Source organism: Sebastes fasciatus, chromosome 6, assembly GCF_043250625.1.
Source record: "Sebastes fasciatus isolate fSebFas1 chromosome 6, fSebFas1.pri, whole genome shotgun sequence".
In the NCBI taxonomy this organism is placed as follows: domain Eukaryota; kingdom Metazoa; phylum Chordata; class Actinopteri; order Perciformes; family Sebastidae; genus Sebastes; species Sebastes fasciatus.
Genome location: NC_133800.1, coordinates 20,132,550 through 20,157,856, shown reverse-complemented (window position 1 = coordinate 20,157,856; position 25,307 = coordinate 20,132,550). Strand labels below are relative to the sequence as shown.

Below are 25,307 nucleotides of genomic sequence, written 5' to 3'. Positions count from 1 at the left end.
CATCATTAGCAATTTTACTTTCCCACATATATCTTCTCCCAACCATCGCAGTAATCTGTTGTCAGAGGCTAAAGAGCCCTGCCAAAACCAGAATACAGGGTTTTAGCAAAGGTTAATTTTCAGATGGTACTTTTCTTGTTTGGTGATGAGAGGGGAGGTATAGAGGTTATGGTTTTGGCAGATGGGTGCAGAGAAGGTTAGAGATGGGGCATACGAGTCTTTTAGGGTAGAAGAGAGGGTATTGGGGCTTGGAGTGACAGGGTTAGGGACTCGGGGTGTGGGGTGTGTGAGGTCAGATGCTGGGGTTTGGGGCTGAGTATGGAAGGGTCAGCTTTGACGCGCTGCGGCTGAACACGGTACATGACCTCAGCCTCTGGGATGATTGGCATGGAGGAAAGAGGCTCTGACGGCTCGTACTCATCCTCTTCATCGTCCTCCTCCTCAGCTGAAGGCCCAGAAAGCCTTGAGGGTCAGGGTGTTGAACCTAGGCTCACCGACACCAAGCCTGTACCTTTGTTGAAGCCCAGTCTTATTTTTACGCTTTGTTCCACGGTGGTTATGATTCTGCATATGAATGCGTTTGAATGCGTGTCCTTTCCAATCTCACATATGGTCGGCGTACGTTCTCAGGAGTTTTGCCTCAAGAGGGTCAATATGGGGTCTTGCATGTATACGTTCTTAGCCCACACTGCTCTCACTGTTTTTGTTCTCACTTTTCTTTCGCTGATGGTTTTGTCTTTTTCTCTCTCTTCAGCTTTTTGTCATCGTCGTGTGGAACTTTGAACTCTATATGATTCCACTGGCGTTGCTTCTGCCTTTGGCCTGGAACTACATCCTCATCGCGTCGGGGAAGGATACCAGGCAAGATGTGGTGAGTAACCCCGCAGCTTCTTGATATCCCTCCGCCTTTCTTTCATTTCACTGTAAAAGCCGCTTTCCGCACACAATGCAGGGTTAAAACTCGGACACCACTGTTTCCGAGACATTATGCTGTTGTTTTGATTTACGACATTAATCACATTTACATGCATTTCATGCCTTTGATACTAGACTTAATACATACAGTAGATATTTGTGCTGTAAAAGATAGGCGAGAGGAGGTGATTTTTGATCACCCAGATGACTGAGAAAGCATCATACTTTTTTAAAGAAACAACAACAACATGAGCATCATATAAACTCATTTAAAATATATCTTTTGATTAAATTGCACAAACTTTGAGCAAAATTAGTATTTCAGTTAAAAAAAAAATCTCTGAATGTTTTAAGATAAAACCCCTCCATCTGCCCGTTGAGCAGCTGCATTCTCAGTGCAATCTCACATTTCTCACTTTGCCTTCTTTGAGGAAAAGGGAGAAATAATAGGCTGTCACCTTGAGCTACGTTACGCCACTTACCTGGTAGTATATTTATTTAATTCATTTATTTTTATCTCTTCTACCAATTAAATGATGTCAAAGCAATGTCATGGAGAAACAGACATGTTTTAATCATGGCCGGGCACATTTGGAGAGTAGAGAGTGAAAACGAGAGAAAGAGCTGGACTATGGAGTGAGCGTGAACAATGAAGTGATTAATTTTAATAAGTGCCTTTTTCCAAGACTCAGTTGGAAATAACCAGTTAACAGACCTCAGATTTTCTTGCAGTCTCTCGTGTCTATATGTGTATATTTATCTCTTCATAAGGATTCTTTGGGTTAGATTGGATTTGGACGAGACATTAAATTCAGTCATTATAATGAACCAAATCTCATTGCTTTGAGTCATTGTAATATTATACATAAAAATGGAATTAGATGTGAACTGTACATAAGTTACAACAGATTGATTTGCTAAGTCTCCAGAGTTAAGCTTCTCTATTTATAAGCTTCTATTTTCATATTTGTTAATTTAAAAAGTTGACAATAAAATCAGGCAAAAGACAACCCCTACGAGACAAGCCATCTGTTACATGACTATAACCAGGTGGTTATACAGTAGTTTGTGGTACATGCTGGAATTTAGAGTTTTTAAACTGGATATAGTCAGTTAAGTCGAGAATTAATGGTTTGCAATTGCAAGTAGGTTCACAGACAAAATAATTATTTTTTTTAATTTGTGAATGACACAGACTTTGGATTTCAGAGGATATTTTCTTCGCCTGTAGATGGCGACATTGCTTGACAAAAAAAATAAATCACACATGCCTTAAGACAAACCCCGGCATGATGATTTGTCCCCCCCACCTGCTGCTTGTATTTATCCAGACCTAATGATATTCTTTTCCCATGCACTTCCTAATTAAAATGAGGCAACAAAGGTTACATATTCTCGTAATGTGCCACTCACTTCACACACGAGGACGTACATGTAACTCCCACTTCATGCAGAATTGCTTTTCTCTCCTCCTTGAAAGTGACTATTGTGTCTCAAGTACCTCAGGAATTGGTTGGAACATTAAGACATGTTGATATTGTTGATACTCGTATGGCAAGTGCCTTTTTAAAACGACAATACTGTTCTGCTCAGTTCTACAAAGTTGTTCTATGCTCAGAGACGAGAGGAGATATGGACACCTATTTAGTGTACTGACATAGGATCCTTTTAATATCTGATGCTGTCTTAGTAGCATCTCAACACTATAATTTTGATTGACATGTACTTCCATACACGTCAAGCGGAAGCTCTTTTGCCTCTGAAGGTTGCTTCAATATCATCATATTCATAGTGTGGTTTAAGGGTGTTTGGTTGAATTCAAAGGATGTATCTGCTTGGGACGCTGGGCTGAATAGATCACCAAAGCCGGGCATGTTTTTTAGCCATGAGAGCACTCCTGCAAAGTTTCATATCTGACCTTCTTTCAGTTAAATGTCTCCACTCTCTAATATGAGCACAATTCAGAAATGGCTTAAAGTGAGTGTGTTCTGTACTTATAACAGTTCGACGTCCTTGATGTGTGTGGAGTGGAGGGTCAGTGCTGCTATTGGCTAACGGAGGGTATGTGGAGAAGTTGGTTTGGGCTGTTGGTGAGATAATTCTAGGCAAATCCGCATTGCAAGAGAAATGCGGACAAGCATTAGCGTTTATGTAGTATAAGCGAATGTGCGGGTTTGTGCATGATGCATGAATACTGAATATTGTGTGTTATAATGGTGATGTTCTGCTGTCTGTAGTCTGGTATGTTCGCTTTTATTCCAAGGTTATGATACAGGCATAACCAAAGTGTGGAACTACAGCTGCATGTGAGTCACTCCAGGTGTGTGTTTGCGTCGTACTTCCATGTGTGTGGGGAAATAAAGTGTGCGTACATAGAGATAAAAGTTATCTGTACATGTATTTCCATCTACTCTGTGTGAGTGTGTGTGTGTGTGTGCAAGCATGCCTATGCACGAGTGTGCGCAGACATTCTATGCAACAATATATCCGATGAAAGTGGGATTAATTGTCAAAGATTAGCACCATTAATGCTCCTTTTCTTGCCCCTGTGACAGTTGTGCTGAACAGTACGGAGCAGCACGGGCGACACAAAGAAGATTCTCTGACAATCATCGTCTCTCTTGTCTTGGCGTTGCAATCTCGCTGCCTCAGGATTGGCGAATGCGATGAACCCTCTCTCCTTGCTCCGTTATCAACTCTCTGCCTCTTTCAGTCGTGATATTACTATCTTGAGTTAAATTTGAACACATATAGCTAAAGTAACGTGGTGTAGGCATTCATTATTTTCAGGCGTTTGTGTTTGCAAATGCTGTATATACACTCACACTCTAACACACACAGTCAGATACAAGTATCCCCCGAGTCCTGTCCCTGTTTGTTTTCAGACAGAGTTTCCCAATCTGCGTCGGTGCAGGGGGGAAGTGGGTACAGCGAGAGCACACAGTATCTGCGTTCCTCGCTTCCTCTCCCGGTCCCCTGGATTCCTCTTCCGAGTCTTTATCAAGCTGAAGTCATGGACGACTCACTGTTTCCCTCTCGCACTTGGCAGAGAACAGAGAAGAATAGAAAAGAAAGCAAGGGGAAAAGGCTTTCTAATTACTTTAAACAACACACCAAATTAAAGCATTGTGCTGAGCCGAGCAAGGGTCAGCATCCGGAGCGCTGCGGTTTTCCAGCAGTCTGGGGTGAGGGTAATGCCAAAGGAATCTCTGCTGAACTCACTCTGAAGGGTGAGAGAGAAAGAGAGGGATAGGGTGGGGGGAAGAAAGAGCAACAAAAAAAAGTATACGCTTGAGTACAGACTTCCTAATGAACTGAAGGGCCTTGCTTCATCTGATGGGTTCAATGTGAGGATCCTTCTCTGATTCTACACCGCAACCACAGTCCATAGCCCTGTCTATAGCAAGTAAACAAACACTGTGTTCTCTACACGCTGTAATTCACCACTCAGGGTCACTGAATGTTGTGTGGTTACATGCTGCTTTGCAAACAGATCTCGGATCAGCGCTCCTCACCCTCGCCCCAACCTTGACCAGTACCTGCTAAGCAGTCGGAGCGTCCTCAGAACAGCGATTAAAGGAGGCGATGCACCAGCAAGGTCGCCGACCTCCTCTCTTATCATGTAGCACCCTGACCCGTGAACCCTGACTCTTCAACACTGCTAGGTGACCTGTGTGTCATGCTGTAACATGCTCACTGAAGCAAACAAACAAACAAAGAAGAGGAGCTTTTGAATATATGTAGAGTATAATACTGCGTTGGCACTCAAAGCTAATAATATAGCATCTCTTTCTGCACATTAATGCCATGACCCTCTCCATCTCTATCTTGTTTTGAAACCTGGAACAACTTGAGTCTTAGATCCATCCCAAGCTTGTTGCAAAGGAAGCTGCCAGTAGGCTGGGCTCGGTCAACCAGAGGACAGGCAGCTCTGCTGGAAGAGGAAAAAGGCTGCAAGGCGCATGTGCGCGCACGTGTGCATCTTTGTGTGTCGTATTCATGTGTGTGCCTGCTTGCATGAGTGTATATGATGCACGTTGAGATTAAGGAGCAGAGACGCATCCCAATAGAGATCCTTCCTTGCTGTTCTGTTGGCCCAGAAAGGTCCTTACCAGATGTTATGAAGGTGTTAATTTCAGTGCAGGCTGTCGTAGAGGGCACATACGGAACATGGTGATGTCTCTCTCTACCACGGGATGATGGGCAATTAGGCCTTGTCACACTGGAGGACCATCATCTTTATCCCATGCTTCAGACCATTACATAGATTCACCCACTAGATTCGCCAACCCCATTACAGAAGAGAAGACCTTAATGGCCTGAAGATGCTTCACGCTCACAGACATGCCTCCATCCGCGACATCGAGCTGACAACTTTCAACCCACTCTACACCCTGAGTTAGAAAGCATTTCCATAAAAACAAATATAGAGTTTAATCTCCCCAGAACTTCATTTAAAATAAAATAATTGACTATGGTTTTCTACTAATTTTGTCATTTTGTATTTGTTCAAATCCATGTAGCTCTACTTGTTTAATCTTTACTTTCCTGACTGTGAAGCACTCAGTGTGACAGCAGTGTATTGTTCATTAAAAAAGAATCCTTCCAAGACAGTAATAATGTCTGATTTTATTGCAACATTTATAGAACAAGACTTCATTGCCATTTTTATCCATTCTATTTTCTCCCTGATTTTGCATCTCGAAAAAAAAATCTTCTCTGCGTCTCTAAACACACTGTGCCTTGACATCTGCCCTCATTAAGAGCCACGCACAACACAGGTAGCGAGGAGTAAATATTAGGAAAGCTGGAAGGAAAAGAGGAAGCGCTGCCTATTATACCTCAACTCCTCCAGAAAGTCACACCTCCACTTTTTCCCTATAAAACCTACAACTCTGGAAAGAAAAGGAGAACGAGAACAGGAGATGGAGTGGGAGCAGGAGACAGAAAAAGACAGAGAGGCATTCAGAGAGATGGAGCGACAGAGAGACGGAGGCAGAGGAAAACAGCGGTGGATGGCAGGCACTCCTCAGTGCGGAGTCAGACATGGCAGTTGGTGACAGGTGACAAAATCAAAAGGTCATGTCACTTTTAACTGGGAGCGCCTGTGCCCCACTGATTTCCCCCGTGCCGCCCCGGCATCACCGCGCTCATCTCTGCTCCTCTCGCTGCCTCTCTGTCTCTGCTCAACTGGCAGATAGGATGGCAGGCTGGCAGGCAGAAAGACAGGCGACGGGCATAGTTTGAAGCGGGACGGGAGCACCGGGAGCATCAGGAATGCCACTGCAGAATCCTCCCAGCCTCCCTTTTCATCATGTTGTCGCTCCTTCTCTTCCTTTCCCTCCATTTGTCTAACTCCCTTCATCACACTGAACCTTTGTAACTGTCTGTGCTCTTTGCTAACAACGTCAGCAGCTCAGGGTGTCTGCCTCAGTGCTTGTTGTTGTTGTTTTGTCTATACAGTACACATCCGCTGTAGCTGTTTGCGAGTTTTCCAGTTTAAACCTTGAGCTTAAGCCTACAGCTGTGAGTGTGTTTGTGTGCGATAGATTGTACATCAAGTATGTACCAGCTATTTTCCACGAGTGAATATAAGAAACAATAAGATAGCATCATCCATCTGAGAAGGACAAACATTGTATCACTGAATTTACTGCATTTACTCACTATCTCAACGATGCTAGTGGAGCATGTAAAACTGTGTTTTCCTCTGGATAGCTGCTGAATCCCTGACTAAACATCCTCGCTGATTTGTCAGCAAATAAGCAATGAGAAACGTACATTGTGTTAGCCATGCTTACATTACTGTCCCGAAACTCAATCTTTTCCAACACTCACAGATTTGGTGTTGCTTTCATGAATATGGAGCCACCCTTCTCACCCCCACCCCCAGCCTCCAGCTCCGGTAGCACCCCGGCCTCACCCCTCTCCAGCCCCCTGCTGGGTGAGCCCTGGCTGGGGCAGTGCAGATGGAAGGGCCCCCCTCTGAGGGCCACGGCTCTGACAGCTTGTGAAGGGCCCGCGTGGGTCAGCCAGGCTCAGCCAGCAGCCCTTATCAGACGCACAGCCCTCCCCCAGTCTGCGGAAACTGTGGTGTAGGCAATATGCACACGCACACACACACACATACACACACATACACATACACTCATGGACGGTGCATACCAAGTAGGGCCTTGAGATCCCCCAGCCAGCCAGTCGGCCAAACCTCAGCAGCTGGAGAGGTTAAAACCCCCTCACGTATCAAAGAGGAAGAGCAGCAGGAGGATAGAGGGAGGGAGGGATGGAGGAATGGGAGAAAAAAGGAGGAGAAAGTATATCTTCATGTTCGCCGGGATGTCTGCCTCGGCGTCAATTCCCACTGCGGCTGTCATTGGGAAGGTTAGGAGGGGAGATAGTGGAACTCAGCCCGACCAGGGAGAGAGAGGGGCGAGTATATAGGCATGTCAGAGGAGGGGTGAAAATGATGCGGCTACTACTTCAGGTAGTAGATTTCTACTTTGCCTCTGTGGAGTGTGTGTGTGCACTTGTTTCATTGATCCTGACACGGTCTATTCTCTTTTACTTCCATGAAAGTAGCATCCATCCTCTCAAAGTACAGTTTTTTTTTTTGTTCCTGACTTGTCAAGTTGGGTTTAAACTCTCCTATAAGTCTACGGATAAGTAAATCTAGTTGATTAGTTAGTTAGCATTTTTAAATTATTTGGACTTAATGCTTGGAATATATTTTCCATAAATCTATACCAGGGTTATCCTTGCCTGTAGCCTCAGTTGTTTAGCCTCTATTCACATTGTATTACTTAGGTAAGGTACAACCATACCATACCAACATCAATGTCAGAGATAACTTTGCTCAAGTTAGGGGAGTAAGGAGTTTACAACAGGACTAGGGCTGAAACTAAAGATTACTTTCATTGTCAATTAATCTGTTGATCATTTTCTTGATTAATGGATTAGTTGTTTGGTTTATAAAATTTCAGAAAATGGAGTAAAATGTCAATCAGTGTTTCCCAAAGCACAATTTGACGTCTTCAAATGTCTTGTTGCGTCCACAACTCAAAGATATTCAGTTTACTGTCAGAGGAGTAATGAAACCAGAAAATATAGCTTGAATTTTCTTAAAAAAATACTCAAACTGATGATCAAAATAGTTCACAACTAATCGATTAATCAATTAATCGTTGCAACTCTAAACTGGACTAAATTGGCCAATTTGAAATTGAAGGCACTCTGCTCCAGATACGACACAGCTGAAAATGCTGCCCTGATTTAAGGTAAGGGGCTTCGGGTCACCATTATTATCACATTCATCAACACTGCAGAACCATGAGACTATCGTATACACAGAGGATCACGAACCCTTGTGGACCTAAGACTTTGCTCTCTGTCCTTCAATACTCACTAGGGGTGCTGTTGTGCTGTTGTCGCTGTGCAAGAAGCTCCTGGAGGCAAAAGGAAAATACACAAAGTTCCCTCCCGGGAATCAATAGAGTAACAGACATTTCTACCTGATGGACAGTTCTTGAAAATTTTTTTTTCTGCTATTCCTTTTTACCACTCTCCATCACTCATCTGAGTCAATCAGTCCGTGCAGCAAAACATGAGATCCAAAAACACTCTGGGCTTTTGGTCTACCTTATTATTCCTGCCAGACTTTATTGAAATTCAGTCCAGGAAGATTTTAGCTTGCACCGTGCACTTCATCTGGCACAGAGCAACTGTAAGGCTGAATGTAAATTAGTGCTAACATGAAAAACATACAAGTCCCAGCTTTGTAGCTGTCAAGTCACCAAATGGAGTAAATCAATAGTCATGCAAGGATGCATTAAGGAAGACACCAAAACAAGAGGATACTACACCATCTCTGATTTGATTTGGTTGTTTGGACTGTAGTGTCATTAAATATTAAGTCATTCACACACGATCAAAAACCTCTACATGCAGAGTAGTAGGCAGTCCGTTCTTCACAGACAGTATGTTTGCATCGATGGGAAATACAGTAAAACTCAGAGTGATGTAGCAGAGCGTGTGCTGGGATCTGAACCAATGCAGCTGAAGAAACTTAATTCTTGCAAATCGGCTGTTTAGATACAACCACTAAGGTCAAACAGATGTATTCACACTTTCACAGCCATTTGAACTCTCAATGTCATTGTACTCCCTTATATTCTTTGTGTGTATCTTATATTATCACCATCTTTGTATGTATTTATGGGGGACAGTGTAATCTGTGAGAGTAGCCTGCATCATCCCTGTATCATTTGAATAGGTCTGAATATGTTAATCCCCACCTCAGTAGATACTGAATTGACTGGAGCAGCTCTGCAGGCAACGTGAGCTCTACGCGATCCTGTCGACAGCAAGGCTTTGATGCTGCCGTGCTGTAATGATAGTAATTCAAACAACATGATAATGGAGGGATAAGCAGACAAATGATATCATGCACCAAACAGGTCTTAGAAAGAGCAAAAGAATCAGACAAATAGAGAGAGAGAGAGAGGTAGAGGAAGAGAAAGAAAGAAAGATGTTTGGAATTCATCGGCTGCACCGAGGTAATTTATATCCTCCCTTACTGAGACAGTAGCTTCAGTGCGCACATTTAGCCGTGGCAATCTTCAGGGCACATGACATGTTCCATGTCTTTTTATTTATTAATTTTACACTGTGTCTCATTGCAGGAAACATGACTTCTCTCTGTAACCAGAGGCGATAGAGGAGAGAGAGCAGAGCGGAGGAGAGCAGAGGGAGACAAACGACTCTATCACTCTCTCTGTCTCTCTAGGTCATGCTTCTCCAGCTAGCTCATGCTCATTCCCTTTTGTTTAAAGTTTGGAGCGTGTGCCAGGCGTGCCCTAGTAAAGCCTCTGTGTGGTGGAATCCATTATGTTTGTATTTTGGCACGGGTGAAAGGATTTGGGAGGAACCATGATGACTTTATAAACAGTTATAGTTCATTTGTTTAGAGTTGCCAGAAGGCTTTCATTTTACAGTATCACGGCTACATCTTTTGCCTCGGCTGAGTGCAAGTATTCCCTCTCTGGTATTTGTATACTGTAGTAGTGAAAGCATTCTGTATCAATAAAGAGTCAAGCTTATTTGTCTAGACACTGATGGAGTCTCAGTGAACTGGGAATAACCGGTTGCTGTACAGTCAGACAGTTAAGACGAGGGGTGCCATAAATACATACATACAGTACATGCTCAACACTTTGCCCTAGTGACTCTGAGCTATTGATAGGACACACACTCAAGCACTATTGACTCTACCATCTCAACTCTGCTGTTCTGAACTCCTCTTTGTTTGTGTGGGAAGCTGCATTTACATAAGAGGCTTATGTCAGCCGCCACATAGTTTCCCCCCTTATTCCGATGAAAAACAAAAAGGACAAAAGCTATTGTCTTGTTAAGTAATGATTTTTGGATTTCTCCAAACTAGTTTGCGCTGTTCTGGAGGTGGTTAGGGGGTTGCGGCGATGTTGAGGCTGGGCAAAGGTTTTTTCGGTGGTTGGGGGTTTGGTAACGCAGTACAACAACAATGAGAGAAGATGAATACTGAGGTTGACAGCTGCAGGGCTTATGATATGGGTGTTTGTTTATGTAAATTGGGAGCATCAATGTGACCTTGTAACTTTGATGTGTGATCGACAGAATGATGATGATCTGTGGTTTTCGCCTCGTTGGCATCAGACTAGACACGCAAACTTGTGCATGCTCACAAACACACCCAAACAACTTGAGTACTGTATCACCAAACACTAATCAGATATAGTAACACTAAACACCAAGCTGCTCTTGTTGGTTCAGGGTTTTCCATGTATGCCAGGACATCTGTTTGCTTGCTTGCTTTTCACATACAGATAGAGGTCTGTATGTGAAGGACTGCATTTCAATGCCTCTTAATGTTTATGTAAAGATTCTATGCTTGAATAGGAAAAGGAACAGCTTGCATGTACCATTGTTACGTCGTCGGTGTATCCATATGTGCCTTTGTGTTTCTGACTGTGTGCACTGTGTTGTACAGTATGTATCATGGTATTTGGGGGCTTCAGAGCTCCACCAGCTCCAGTTTCATCGGTCGTGGACCACTGAAGCACGTAGTTGCTGTTCTTTGTGGCTTGCTCTCTCTGCTGCGGGCTTTCTTCTCTCGCGGAGCATCATTCGGTGAGAGGATGTGAAACGATAGATAGATGAATGTGTAGCGATAGGAAGGCTGGCGGTAGAGGTGAGAGACGAGTTCAGAGGTTAAAGAGGTCGGATGAGACCGAGCAGAAAACAGAAGGAGAAGAGTTCTGCGGTCTCGATCTGAATGCTTTTGTGCAATGCGATTTGACTGGATGAATAGACTTTAATCCTCAGCCCGTTGAAATTCAAAGCCAGAGCGTTTGCTTACATTTCCAGAAGTGTCGACGCATTTGAACAACAGAATGTTTCTAAAATGAAATCCTAAACCTTTCTTAGGCTCGTGACATATTAGCACACACCAATCGAATAGTTTTGCTATCTGCATGCTTTCCATACTCATTAACAAACTCTTGCCAGACATAAGCATAACCAATCAGCTTTAGTATGCCTGTTCTGATGTTAACCCTGTGTTATCTGATGTTTATCTGTACTACAGCTGTTGCATAAACATTTTTATTTCTCTTTTTTTCCCTCTCTTCTCTGTCAGCAAGCAGTGGAGGACCTGCTGGAGGACGAGGATGAGGATTTTGACAAAGATGACAAGGTAATTATGTCTTGTGTCAGACATGCAGTCACACACAAACACATACACAAACGTGTGCACTCAATGCACACACATGTTTACGCACACTGCCTCAGGAGAGGTTGACACCGCTTCATACGCCGGAAACACAAACAGACTAACGAAATGACTCCATCTTCCCCTCCCATCTCCTCCCCTGTTCAGGTATTCTCGCTGCCTGAGGCACAAACACGTGTACAAAGATTGTACAACCTTTTAACCTTTTTTTGAAAAGTTTTCTCTGTAGATATAGACACGGCACATTCCTCACCTCTCCTCCGTGTGGTTTGTTTTGCTCTGTTACTGCAGTGTGTCCTTATTTTTCCCTTCATGTAACACACTATGTCAAATTTACGTTACCGACGTTGTGCTTCAGCCCAGCTTCCTGACAACATGCTTCCACATAAAGTGCTTAGTTAGCTATTTAGGTCCATTCACTGCTCCTTTATGTCCCAGTAAAACAGCATCTGGGCTTGTCCAGACACTATCAGGTAACAACAGGTGGCTGCTTTACTGCCTCCGCTCGTTTACACTGTAGGAACAGCTACTGCAACAAATGCCACTGGATAGGACACAGTCCCTTGTCAATGTTCCACTTGGGAATGGTAATTGAAATGGTTCAGCTCTTTATCCACCCACTGTGTTGTCTGGGTTTTGGTGAGGCACACTTGGAATGAAAACAATATTCTGTTTGATACTCGCGTCTGATCAGACTCGGAGCAGTGTTAAACAAGGACACAATTATAACTTCAAGCTTTTAAGTCCAAATCTTTTACTGTGAAAACGTCGAAGTACCTTGACTGAACAGTGTGGAATCTGAAATTACTTGAGCTGATACTTGATGCCTTACAGCCACACTCCAGCAATATAAAGGTTAGCAGGCTAAGATGTGGTAAATTGCACGGTCTGGTTTTTGGAGGAAAGCTCTAGCTGTTTGCAATGGTAATTGTAAAGGCCTTTTGACCAGGCAATTTGATATCTGAAAATTATTTTTGCCCGAGGACACTCTGTATGCTGAATTTACTTATACAACTGCAACCTTGCTGCAACCTCTCCCATTTTGAAAGGTCGTGGGTGCAAGCCTGCAACTAAAGGGTTAAAAAAACATATTTATAGTGCAGATGGTCAAATAGTCATCCCACCAGTAAGTCAGCCAGTCAGGCAATCAGTTGGGCGATGAGCACACAAAGATACGTGAGCATTACATCCTCTCCCACAGTGATGCAGAAGCGAAGTTTCATGGCTGTGAAGTTCAAGGCTGAATTGTACAGGGGGGCCACTGACTGAAGATATGCACCAGGCAACCTTGAACCTTTTTTTTTTTCTCTTTTACTCCTCCTTAATGTCTGTCCTCCATCATTGCATTTCCCACCTCCTCTCAGGGAAAAAAAATAAAAAATACAGGCATTTGAAAAGCTGCAGATTATATGAAATACATTTTGGACTTTCATATTGAAATGAGGTGCAGCAGCAGCTTTTTGCGGCCTCCGTCAGATTTGCTGCCAAACTGATTATTCCACATAAGAGGGCCTTGCTCTCTGTGCTCACACAGGGCTGGGACGCTGGATAGCACAGCCGCCACAAAGGCTACAATTTACCAACTCTGGCTTCATACATTTTGATCTATTGCTCCCCTCAACTGTTAGCATTTCATTTGAGCTGTAGGGAAGTTGAAAGGGTGGCATTTTTCTTTTTTCTTCGCCTACATGTCTTTGCCCTCCCACTCTCCTTCTACCCTTCCCTCAATCATCCTCCTCGCTGCCTTTCTTTTCTTTCATTCTGACACTCTCTCTCTTCCCTTTCCTCTCCATCCGACCTGGTTAAGTGCAGAACAAATGGACTTTCAAGGCTTAACAAATTTGTCTTTTACATTTGATATGAGGTCTTTTACATTGGATATGAAGTATTTTACATTGGATATGAGGTACAGCTTCAGATTGTATGAGTAAGTATGAAGGACGGATCGAAGGAGGCCTCTTTTATGGCACAGGCCTATAGAGGAAAGAGGGAAGAAGTGGGAGAGAGAGTGAGAGAGCAACAGAGAGAGAGAGAGAGAAGAGGGGAAAAAAAGATTAATAAATATGCCAAGGCCTCATTTTAATTGAACTTGAAGCATATGTTGCAAGTCTGTACAATCCGTCCCAGATGTTTACTCCGGCCATGTGCACGGCTCTTCCCAGTGCACCACAAGGCAGCTATTAGCTGGATAACCTTTGCTCCAGAGGCTAAATGGGGTATTACATGGCCAAAAAGTAGAGCACCTGTTTTTCATTGCGTGGAGGACCCCTTGCAGGCTTTTTGCCTTGGATCACCGCATGTGTTTTGACTTAACAGATTGTTGGGCAGACGTGAAAAGTGTCTTTCTCGTGAGCAAGCACTGATATTAGTCACTTAATCTCAATGAAAGTCCAGCATCTAGACTAATTGATGGGGACGGCTCAGTTGTTAAAGCCAAGCAGGCAGGCAGGCACATGGAGGGTGAAAGAATGTTAGACACAAACAAATTTTTTTTTTCTTCCTCTCCGCTCCTCCTCCTCCTCCACACTGTGTTTGTGTGTGCGAGCGCTGACCTTCAACATGGAATGTTGCTTGATTCTTATTGCCTGCACACACATAAAATATGCTAGCAGTATATTGCCCCAGTTTTTAACCTCTACTTTCAATAAAACTAATTTTAAACAAAGCGGCAAGTTGCAGATGCACCTTTTCTCCTTCGAAGTACATTAGTGATCCAATACATAGATGTATGACACAAAGTTGTATGCTTAGACATAACCCATATTATATATACTGTATATCTGCTATGATGTCATAATATCTTCCATATTTTTAAATGACATAGACAAGTATTCACATCCAAGTATCTATGACTTCTTGTCACTTCAACCATCCTTACACCCCCAAGACAAAGCAAATGCACCTTTTTTTTCCCCTTCTTTTAATTCTTTTTCTGCTTTAAAAAAAAAAAGAAAAGAAAAAAAGGTCCCTTAGTACCTTTATGGACCTTTTCAGTATCTTCCAATACAGCTTGAAGTAACATTTTGAGATAGCATTCCTATATTTACAGGCTGCTGGCTGCAGGGGCTTCAGCGTGCAATGTAGCCTGTGATGTCTCCTCTCACCTGTGGGCTCACTGTCCAGAGCCGGCATGAGGCAATCACCTTAAGGCTTTGCATGGGTGTGAGTGTTTGTGTGTGTAAACGTGTTTGTGTATTTTTCGTGTGAGCGCCTCACTTATGTGAGTGCAGTGTGGCTCAGCTGCCTCCCAGAGGGGGGGCTTACTGGGAAAAAAAGGGAGAAAGAGAGAGAGAGAGAGAGAGTGAGAGAGAGACAGACTGAAGGAGTGAGGAGATTACCCTCACACGGTTGACTGGTCACTGAAGCGCTCGCGCTCCGCTCAGCTAGGCTCCACTAGCCTCAGGAGGACCTGACACAGATAAGATACACACTGCAATCATGTCCTGCTCACGGGCTTACTGCTCGGTGCACTCCCTCTCTCTTTCTCTCTCCATGTCTATCTATCTATATCTCACACACACACACACACACACACACACACACACACACACACACACACACACACACACACACACACAGATAGACCACATGCACCTTCAAAATCTCTCCCATTTCTCGCTCAGTTTCTCCTTCCCTCCCTCGTGTACAGGTAAATATAGAGTTGACCATTCATTATCTTGAACACATTGATCTGTAAAATCTGAATTATACTGAAATAAGAAGTATTTTTGAGTATTGGGCTATTTTGGGATTTATTATTACATACTTGTATCTATATTTTTTTTAAAACGAGGCATTCGAATACTGATTTGGAGGTCGATTACCATGACAACGGTCGGAGCTTCGAAGCATTTGGGTCAGCCCTATAGTCTTGATATGGTAATTCCCACCCAACCAGTGGTCCAAAAAGGTTAGCGCAAGTTGGAATGCATGTCTGGTGTCATCAGTTTTACGAGTGCTATCTAGTTTGAGGTCTTGACGAGTCCACTGTGTAAATAATATTGTAAATAATATTGAGCATACATGATCCATACATGATTCATGTTTCTTCATCTGTCTTGCCACACAGCCATCTTCCTACGCCACACTGTCTCTTTATCCTTCTCATCTATAGTGCTGAGACAGCCGTTCCGCCCTCTACTGCTTTCCCTGTAGGCATGACTCATGCACATACTGTACATGTACACGTGCACACACACACAATCATGCACATGCGTGTGTTTATAAATGGTTCTCTGGCAAGTATATAACTCCTGGCGAACGGCTAGTATCAGCACACATATCCAGTTCTCATCCTGCAGGCCTCACATCTGATTCTAACATACAATATCTCTCTGTTTGTATCTATCCGTCTCTTTCTCTCCCCGTCTCTGTCTCCCCCCCCCCTCAGTGTCCTTTCTTCTGCGTATCATTAAGCAAGTGCCTCTCTGCTCCATGTAATGTTAAATAAGACACACACTTTGTCCCAGTGTGAATATGTTTAAAAACAGTATAAGTTTTCCGACTTATCTCCTAAGGAGCTCTGCGGCACCTTCCCAAGCCCCGGCACTCCTCGCTCAGTCCCAGTCACGGCACCGCGCCGATCGCTCAGATAGCGACATGGCATAATGTAATTGGACTAAAGAGAGCACTGGGAATTATATCAAATCTCTGGAAAAAAAAGTGTGACTGAAGTGTTGTTCTGGGGAGGCTATTGAGCTTGTGATTCAGCGGGGTTGTCCTCAGGTATCAGGGGGGGTTTTCAACTGCTGAGGAGAATGGGGAAAGAGAGGCAGAGGGGAAGAGAAAAAAGTTTGAATGTCTGTGTTCTTTTCTTCTCGCCGCCTGTGAAGGATGAAAAGCGTCACGCTGTAAAAGATGCTTTTGACTTTTCCGCTTCATTTTTCTTCCCATCTCACTGTTTTTTTTCCCCGTTGTTCAGCAGAGACGCTGGTAGGAATTGCATTTTAATCATGTTTCGCTAATAGAGGGAGGAATGAAAACAAAAAGGAGGGTGAAAGAGGCATGGAGGGGTATTGTCTCTCTATGCAAAATGCACTGCATTGTTTGTTTGTTTTTCCTCTTTGTCACACACATACATCAGGTGGATCATCTCTCGCTATCTCTATTCCCCCCAGATACATATCTCTTGCTTTGTCTTTTGCTTTCTCTCATTTCTCCTTCAATCTCTGACTCTCCGCCATCCTCTTAACACTTTTGCTTTGACTCTGGCCTTTGTTATTTAAATGAAATGTTGTTGTTTTTGCACTGTGGGTCTTGTTCTGTAGTTTTGGGCACTATACATATAGGTTAACACAGTGTACTCACCACTGTCATTGTAGAGATTATAGACATGGGTGCTCCTTTTGGATACAGTCTAATGTGGACCCAAAGAAATACAGCCCTCAAATCAGTCCAGTTTTAACCCAACCATCAAATTCAGTTATTTTGAGGTCTATACAAGGTGAGTTCTGAAAAAAAAAAATCAATTATGACTCTTGTCTAAAGGTTAAAGTTAAAGGCTAAAGCTGTATTCAGTGCAGTGCGTATGTTTACAATCTCTGCAGTACATTTGGTGAGAACAATGTTATTCTTACCTGAAGGCTACAGCCTACTTATATTGGCCAAAACATCAACTTTAAGACCCAGTTGTAAAACATCCACATTTTTTTCTTTAACCCTTTCACCTTAATTTCTCTGGGTTGTAAAGAGAAAATCTCACTGTAATCTATCCACAAGGACCCTAAACCAGGCCCGTGGGAGGACAGCCGTGATAAAAACCATATCCTCGAGGATATGTTGGCTTCCTGGCACTTTGAGTGGATACGAGCTATGGTGGTAAGTGGGCATGTGTGTGTGTGTGGCTCTGGCACTGACTCCCGATGGTGTGTGTCGCTGTCTTCCGGTTTCCTATTTAGCTCATCGTCTGTCCGACGGCCTCTGTCTGCCGTCTTGTCGGGGTTTGTGTACCGTACTTGTCCCCTGTCCGCGTCTCAATCAACACCCACGCACTGCACGTCCGGCCCGCAACCCAACCCCACCTCGAGGCCTTTGCCTGCTCTTTAAGGTGATGGGGGGGAACTAATGGGGCTCCAGCATGGAAGGCTGCTCCCGTCTTTTTGTGTGACTTCCCTGTAGCACTGTAGACCTGTTACACTGCAAGGTGACAGCTGTGTTGAGGTGCAACGGTGTGTTAACTGTGTTTTTCTGGTGGGACTTTTGGCTTTGGGGTACTATAGGGTGACATTGGGAGTGACTCGAGTGAATTTTTCCCTGTTTGTGGTCTAATCTGTGCAGTGAGAGGGGCCATAAGGGAATAAAATCTCCCTCATAGAGTGGTGTAATGCATTTTTTATTTTTTCCCCCTAAAATAGACTTTCAGATTCAGTTGTTTTTTTTTTGGTTTTGAAAAGCACTAATTGCATTCCTCTCACAAATAATGATTGTTTTCACACCTTATGACCCCTAAGTCACTGATAATAAGCACCGAACAAACTAATTTTCTAATGAGTTTCAGAGAGTGTGTGTATGTGTGTGCATGTGTGTGCGGTTGTGGGGTGATTTGAATTCGCTTGTGAGCTCTTTTTCTTAAAAGTTGCAACAGAAACAGCAGAACTATTTCATATTGCTGGAGCAAATCCCAATGCTCATTATGCCTAATGCAGCAATGTCTACTCCCCCAACTGTTATTGTTCTGAATCACATACACACAAGCGGCTGAACCAACTGAACTTTTTGACTGATGAACTATGCATCAAAGGATTACGACGAGCACTCGTTGCACTGTAGGTGAGCAGTTCTTGTGTGCTCTCATCCACCCAAAGTAACTCTCTCGGAGACTCTCACCAAATAGGATGTTGAAGAATGCACACACACTCAGCCCTCCCGGTCTCTCATTGGACAGAATGTGGAGCACAACACTTGACAGCAGTGTCGTCTGAATTTGAAAGTCAGACATGTTAGAAGGCAGCCGCCACCTTTTCTTTTAACAAGAGTCATAAATCTGTAATGAGCACAGAGAGGATGCATATTTTATTTACTTTTTTGAAGACGTGATCCCTTCACTTCATAGCGATGCACTCTCGCTCGCTTTTTTTTTTTCTTCTTCTTCCAAAACAAAGTTTAGAACAGTGGATGTTACAGCTGTTTCTATTGCCTCTGTCTCTCTGAACATGAATATGTAATTAAAGGTACGCCAAACTTAGCAAGAGCTTTACAGATGTAGATGATGAATCAGATGTGGTTTTACCCAGAGTAAGGGATGATTTACTTAATTAAAAAATTGACAACGTAGTTAAAAATCAAAATTAGTTAAATATAGAATAGACACCACCTTACAGAATAAAGAAAACCTACATGTGTCTTAACAACAAATTTTCAATTCTAACCTAATTACCTAATTTCGGTCCCTTATCTAAAGATGTAAAAGCCCATTTGTACCTTCATCTTGGGGTATGGTTAAAACAAATTAATAGAGAATTTAGATTGTGCAGTAGCCTATGTTATAAGCCAGCCCAGACAGAGAGACTGAGACACACGAACCGATAGACATACTGACAGACAGACAGACGGACAGATGGGGGTGTGATGGGCTGGGAGCAGCTAAACCAGGCCAACAGAGGACAGGAGTAATGTTGTCCCATTCATCACACACTGCCAGGCTGGATCCTGGGAAGGACAGTGGAAGGAGAGCGCAGGAGCAGGGGAGCAGAGGTGAGGCAAAGTGGGGGAGAATTTGGGCAGGCTGGGGGTGCAGGTTGGGCGGGGGTCGGGTGGCGTTCAGCAGGAGGCGAGGAAGGGGAAGCGCAGAAGTTGTCGGGTGGTGGTAGTCATATGTGTGTGTGTGTGTGTGTGTGTGTGTGTGTGTGTGTGTGTGTGTGTGCGGCGCCCGACCTTGAGTCTGATGGAGTGGCTGGTGTGGTGGAGGTGATGAGAGGCCCCCAGGGGAAGATGGGTAAAGATGATCAGTGGCAAACAACCTCCTGCCACCCAGACTCATCAGAGACACACACACACACACACACTCATAACACCAGAAACCTTTTTCGTTAGGATAGGAAGCAGAGGTCAAACTGAAAATAAGTCGTCACCACCACCACCTCTTCATTTTATTCCCTCTTTCTCTCTTTCCCTCTCTTTTTACATATGTGTATATTTATCCTCGCTATGGGACTAGGCTGGGTGAAGAGACTAATTAGTACTAGAGAGCATTGTGTCTGCCTGGTCCACCTTCAGCTGACAGTCTAAACTGGAGTTTGACTTTGGCTTTGTGGGAGCAACCCTCAAAGAAAACTGTGTGTACATCCCATACACACGGACATACACACTCTCCTCACATTCACATTGGACCTATGGGAGTGGGACGCCACCTCACATCTTAACGTGGCTTTTGTGTGTGCAAGCCACCTGACGGGGGCCAGGAGGACGTGCAGCACATCTCAACACCCTAGTTAAACAGATATTTATGTGTTTATGATAAAAAGAGAGGGAGGGAAATAGAGATGTATTCCCCACATTCGCTCATGGATTAGTTGTTGTATGAGATAAATTATTTATTAAAACTGCAGCTTAAAAAAAAAAAGGGGGGAACATCTGCCTCTTTCATGTGGCGCTGGCGAGGTGCCAGGTTGCATGGTGGCATCGCAGGCCGGTCGCCGGGCCTTTTGTCTCGTCTTGTTGTCATTTCCTAACAGAGGGGAGACGGTCTTCTAGGCCACTGGGTTCCCAAGTTTGTTTTTTTCCCCCCTTAGGGGCCTCTCTTAACTCCCAGTGGGTAAAATCTGTGACTCATCGCTCCCCAGTGGAGTCGGTAATACTCGGAATAGACACAGATGAAACACATTAGTTTTAGTTTCATTTTTGTCTTACGTAATGTGCCACTGGTTTAGGCGCTGAGCTATTTCATTTAAGTGGTCAACATTAGAGATAGAAATAGTCCATGCTGCCAAAAAACAAAGCAGTTGCTCATATTATCATGAAAATATGCAAAACCAATTTGTGTCATTGTTCTGATTAACATCAGAATATCTTTCATAAATGAACTAATACAAACTTTTTGGAGCATTTTGCAATGTACCTACTATACATACTCTTGCTTGCTTCATTTTAGAGACAGGCCATCTGCCCATTTAACTGTTTTGACTCAGAGTTGTTACTCCTGTATAGAGCCAAACAAAATATTACTAGACTGAACTGAATGGCACCAGTGAATGCTAATGAGCAAATGAAAGCCTCCTCTCCTACTAGTAAACAGTGTTGCACTTTCATCAATCCGTAAATATTTTTTTTATATTTATTTAATTGCTGCAAGTCAACAATTCAGCACAGCCAAATATCATGTTTATGGGTACAAAATCATTATTTTCTTGTATCCATGTTTTATTTTTCAGAGAGATTGCACCACATCAAGTTTTAAGTATACAGTAGATGCTAATTGTATGCGCTGTTTATTATTCTGTCATTCCTAATTCTTGCACAGGCTTTGGAAATTGAATTTGTGTGTTGCCCCTAAAGCATTCCTCAACTTGCTCAACTTTTCAATGTTTTTTTTTTCCTGGGGTGGAAATGGGAGGGATGCCGCCTCCCTCTGCAGTTACAAAATCAACAAAAACGCTTTCAGATGCCCTCTGGGAGCCACATATTAGCATCCTGTCACGTTTTATATGACATTTCAATTTTTACTGTGCTGCCAGAGTGAGAGGCAAAAAGAAAAAACAAAGAAAAACAGGTGCAATTTTAGCACAGCAGCAATGAGCAGCAGCCACTTGTGGTTCAGACTCATTTCGTGGTGTGATGGGATGTATGGTGCTGCATTATAACGGTTAGGTTTATCATTTTTATGGCGTAACCCAGCAGGGAGAACAATGTGATCGGAGGTTAAAACAGTCTCAAATGGCTCTCTCTATTTCCACCCAGTAGATATAGGACAGATATTTGAGTCCATCGTAATAGGCTAAGTCCTCAGTGACCTCTCTCTTGTTTAGCTCTAGGCCTTGGGTCAGTGAAGAACAAACTGTCTTTGCAAAGTTTACTACTGCTCACTTTGCACTTTTGCATATAGATGTACTCTGATGCTATCTCTCTGAAAGAGAAATGGAGCAGTCGAGTACACAGAGGCATCTTCCCTTTGTTAAATATTTAATCAAGTGATTCAAGGAGTTTACCACCATCTGTTTACCACAATTTACCAGCGAGTGCGATGTGGTTAGCCTGACTTGGCTGTTTCCATGCATGTGTGTATACGTGAGGGCGTGTGCGTGTGTCCCTGGGCTCTCTCTGGTGTCACTGAGGGTTGTTTCTCCTTAACGCATGCAAACAGCTCGCATCACTTTAACGAGCCTTTCCCCGCCTCCGTCTTTGCTGATGGGGAGCACTCCCATGATGCAGTCTGCTCCGCACACTTGTAGTAGCTCAACGCTGAACTGATGGGTGCTTGGCTGAGATTTCACGTCACACACCACACATCCAAACGATGATGCAAACTTTGGACATAACCACAAAAGATACAGTTATACGTGAACAAAGGACAGCGACTCACTAAATATTTCTGCTACCAGCCTGATGAGAGTTAATTGATGTCAAAGAATTTCTTCTGCACATAGAAACATTTCATTCACGGGATAAACACATTGTCTCACTACAGGTTTTTTTCATTTAATACACAGTAGTATGCAGTTTCTAATGATTTAACCCTAAACTTGCATCACATTCAGAGTGGCCTTGACCGTTTGTGTAACAGTAGATTATAGACAAAGAGAATGAATAATAATGACAGAGAAGTGTGTAAAAGCCTGAAGATTCCTTTGTATTAATATTAGATAGATACTCTGGAGTATGCATTCTGGAGACACACATTGCTGATGTTTTAAATTAGCAAATCAGTAGAGTACTGATGGTCATGGGCATACAGAAAATTAATCAAAGCAGTATGTATTCTCTCTTCTTATATATTCTGTCAACCCACAACTGGGAAATTATATTCAGTGTTTTTATATTCTTGCATATATTTTGTTTTCATTTAATGTTACTGCTCTCTACTGTATATGCATTCATTTTGCATCCTTTGTATGAAGCATATGCTTTATTTTGATACCTTTAGGATTAATCTAAGAATCAGATTTGCTTTATTTCTGCAGTGCTGTTAATGGCATTGCACACTGGTTATGTACTGTACTACACTATACTTCATATACAGGCAAACATACAGACAGAAAAGTACACACATCATGTCCACATAGATTCAAGCCTGTCATACAGTTGATGAAATCGTCAATGTTCTGTCAGCCGACTGCAATGACAATTTGTAGTACACAAACCGAACTGGCAGTTACTGTAACATGTCAGCGTAACACATCGCAGATTAACCTACAGTTGCAGTCTATTAAAATGCATGATGCTAAACTCATTAGGCAGGCTTATTACACTATCTGTCTGAACGATTCAAGCCATGCAGGCAGCACCATCCTTCAGAACACTGTTGTCAGAGGTGCTGGGATTTGTAGCATACTTTGAGCATTAACGTGACTCGCAACTGTAGCCAAAGTCAAAGCAAGAGGCCTCGCAGATTTAATTTTATTAGCCGTGCCTTCAGGTCTCCAAACAAACCTACTTAGTCTTCCTGACAGACACAGGAAGAGACAGATGGGGAATACCGGCCCTGAGTCTCCCGCACAGACCCTGCTCATCCTCCTGAGTGAGACTAACAGCTCGTCAGGACTGGAAAAACCATGTGGGCTGGTGGTTGACACACATGCACACACATTCCTTACAAAGCCACAGAAAGCATGACAAAACTGTCTTAGAGAGATTCAAATATTTCACAGTTTTTTTGTTAAACATCTAAGTCAACAGAAAGCTTCCTATAACCTTGACTGTGATGTGTGAATGCCATGTGTCTCTCCTCATCTTTCTGTATCAGTTCCCTCTCATGATGACATTGCAGTCTAAAACACGGAACTGCTTTTAGAAGTCAAGGGCCCTCATCGTTTAATCTGTGTCAGGATATAATATCGTTTTGTAGAGTCACACAGCAAGACCAGGTGTGCAGATCAACCTTATCTAATAGCTGTAGGGTGTGTGTATGTGTGTGTTTGTGTGCATATTAGGTTCCATTATAAGAACAGGTTGCCTGGCTCCATATGTGCGCAGTGTGCGGGGAAGCTGGGAAAACAAGGTTCTCCGTGGCCCTCTGTGTTATTGCTACCTCCCGCCTCCCCGAGCCGTGTTTGAAGACAGGAAATACGAGTCAGACCGCAGTCCGAGGGGCATGTGGCAATGGTTTATACTCCGATGACCCCTGACCTCTCCTCTCCACCCCCGCCCGCTCTCTCACACCACTCCCCTGGCCCTCAAACACTCTCCCGAAAATAAAACGTCCTGACCCGGCCCAGCCCGGCCCGGCTCGGCCTAACCCAGCCCAGCACAATAGACCCTGCGTTCTGAGATTTGTTTGAGCGAGCAATGAAAAACAGATGGACTCCGAGGAAAGGGCCGAGAAGAGGTGGAGAGAGAGAGAGAGAGAGAAAGAGAGAGAGGAAGAAAGAAAGGGAGTCTTGTAAAATATTTGCGAAGAAAAATAACCCAGGGACGCAGTCTAATTATATCTATTTGTCTTGTGTGGTTTTGCTGGGGAGGCCATGTGGTCTCCCTGACTGCTCCATGGTTCATTTTTCACATTATCTGATCCTGGATGGAGAGTAAAAAAGAATAGGGTGGGTTTCGGGGCAGCGGAGGGTGTTTTGGGTCTCAATGGGAGGGTTGTGGTGAGGTGGGGGGGCAGGCCTCAAGGAGCGAAATGTGGTAAAGGCCTCTGGGGTCCTGGAGGTTTCATGTCTTTGACTACTTTAGTGTCTTCCTTGGGTATAATGACGAGGATTACTCCGAGTTTTACTTCTCTAATCTAACAATTTCCATCCATCTTCATCAGTAACACAACCATTGCTGCACATGCTGTTTCTCTAACAAAAGAGAAATGTTTGGGTTGTGCCATAATCTTTTGGTTTCTCTTAAACCGTCTCTCTTTTTTTGTCCATTTTGCTGTGAAGTTCTTCAAACAGCTGTGTAATATTCTTATTTGTCCCAGCTGTATGAAACCCAGATTCTTTCTTATCTGAACTATGAAGATTTCTGGCATCTTTAATTCATTTGCAAGTATTCAATTGTTGAACAAATACTCTCAACAATAGTTGAAAAGAGCACATCAATTCATCCACTGAGAGAATACCAGCAACTCCCTCCTAATAAAACAAAAGGTATTGTCACTATATCAGCAAGAAAAAACATTTTTAGAGTTGTCTGCATGCTGGCGTGGTAAAATACTGCAGCTGGATGATCTTATAATGAAAGTCTACCATAGCCATATTGTAAACTGACCATCCGTGATAGTACCACTGGACACTCTTGTAACTTTCTTCTGATAATAGACAGTCCTCCTCCTCTTCTTGTTATGCCCCCCCTTTTGTCTCCCGAGCATGCCCACCAATCACATCCAGCCGCAACCAGTCTGCGTGTTGATGTCCTCACTCAGCCAACGGCTCTCGATCACTCTCTGTCACCTCATTCTGTCCAGATCCATCCTGTCCCTTTGCTGTCAGTCAGTCAGCAGGCACCTCGTTGACTGTTGCATGACTTCTTCAATTCTTCACTTTGTCTC

At 43.4% G+C, this 25,307-nt stretch overlaps 1 protein-coding gene across 8 annotated transcripts in view; it reads left to right on the top strand.

Annotated features, from left to right (window-relative positions):
* The window catches only part of mctp1a (multiple C2 domains, transmembrane 1a), a 138,707-nt gene that overhangs the window by 100,504 nt on the left and 12,896 nt on the right, over nt 1–25,307 (top strand). For 6 of the 8 annotated variants that reach the window (XM_074638275.1, XM_074638272.1, XM_074638273.1 and 3 more), the window contains 3 exons: nt 755–871; nt 11,585–11,641; nt 17,396–17,494. In XM_074638275.1, coding sequence (XP_074494376.1) covers nt 755–871; nt 11,585–11,641; nt 17,396–17,494 — 273 coding nt within the window. The remainder of the gene's footprint in view (nt 1–754; nt 872–11,584; nt 11,642–17,395; nt 17,495–25,307) is intronic. The other 2 variants (XM_074638274.1, XM_074638276.1) reach the window with 1 other exon arrangement.